General features: G+C 64.1%; 1 protein-coding gene across 1 annotated transcript in view; it reads right to left on the bottom strand.

Annotated features, from left to right (window-relative positions):
- The window catches only part of LOC104489500 (amyloid beta A4 precursor protein-binding family A member 1-like), a gene marked incomplete at both ends in the record, with an annotated part of 2,655 nt that overhangs the window by 1,507 nt on the left and 783 nt on the right, over positions 1–365 (bottom strand). The window contains one exon of the mRNA XM_010131665.1: positions 4–95. Within this exon, the coding sequence (XP_010129967.1) occupies positions 4–95 (92 nt within the window). The remainder of the gene's footprint in view (positions 1–3; positions 96–365) is intronic.

The raw sequence follows: 365 nt of genomic DNA, 5'->3' as shown, positions 1-365 counted from the left end.
CGCCGAGGCAGCTTCCGGCGCGCCATGAGCACCACGAGGGAGCCGATGTCGGCGATGTAGGAGATGGTCTGGAGGGAGTGATCCATCATGGCCTCCTGGCAAAGGGGACATGGGCAGGGACGTTCAGCCCTCCCTGCCTGGCGGACCCCACGGGCAGCCCGCGAGCTGGCCAGGCACCACCACAAGCGGGAAGGGTTTGGCGTTAAAGGCCACCGTGCGGCTCAAACGCCTGGCACGAGCTGGGCACAAAGCACATCTGTGCCAAAAGGTACAAACAGCTCCTTCAGTCGAGGACTCGCCTGTGTCTCTGGGCGCTGCGGGGGACAAGGTGGCACCGCCCTCTGACTACAAACCAGGAATGACTC

Source organism: Buceros rhinoceros, unplaced genomic scaffold (assembly GCF_000710305.1).
Source record: "Buceros rhinoceros silvestris isolate BGI_N320 unplaced genomic scaffold, ASM71030v1 scaffold27432, whole genome shotgun sequence".
NCBI lineage: Eukaryota > Metazoa > Chordata > Aves > Bucerotiformes > Bucerotidae > Buceros > Buceros rhinoceros.
This window is presented reverse-complemented; position numbering and strand designations above follow the sequence as displayed.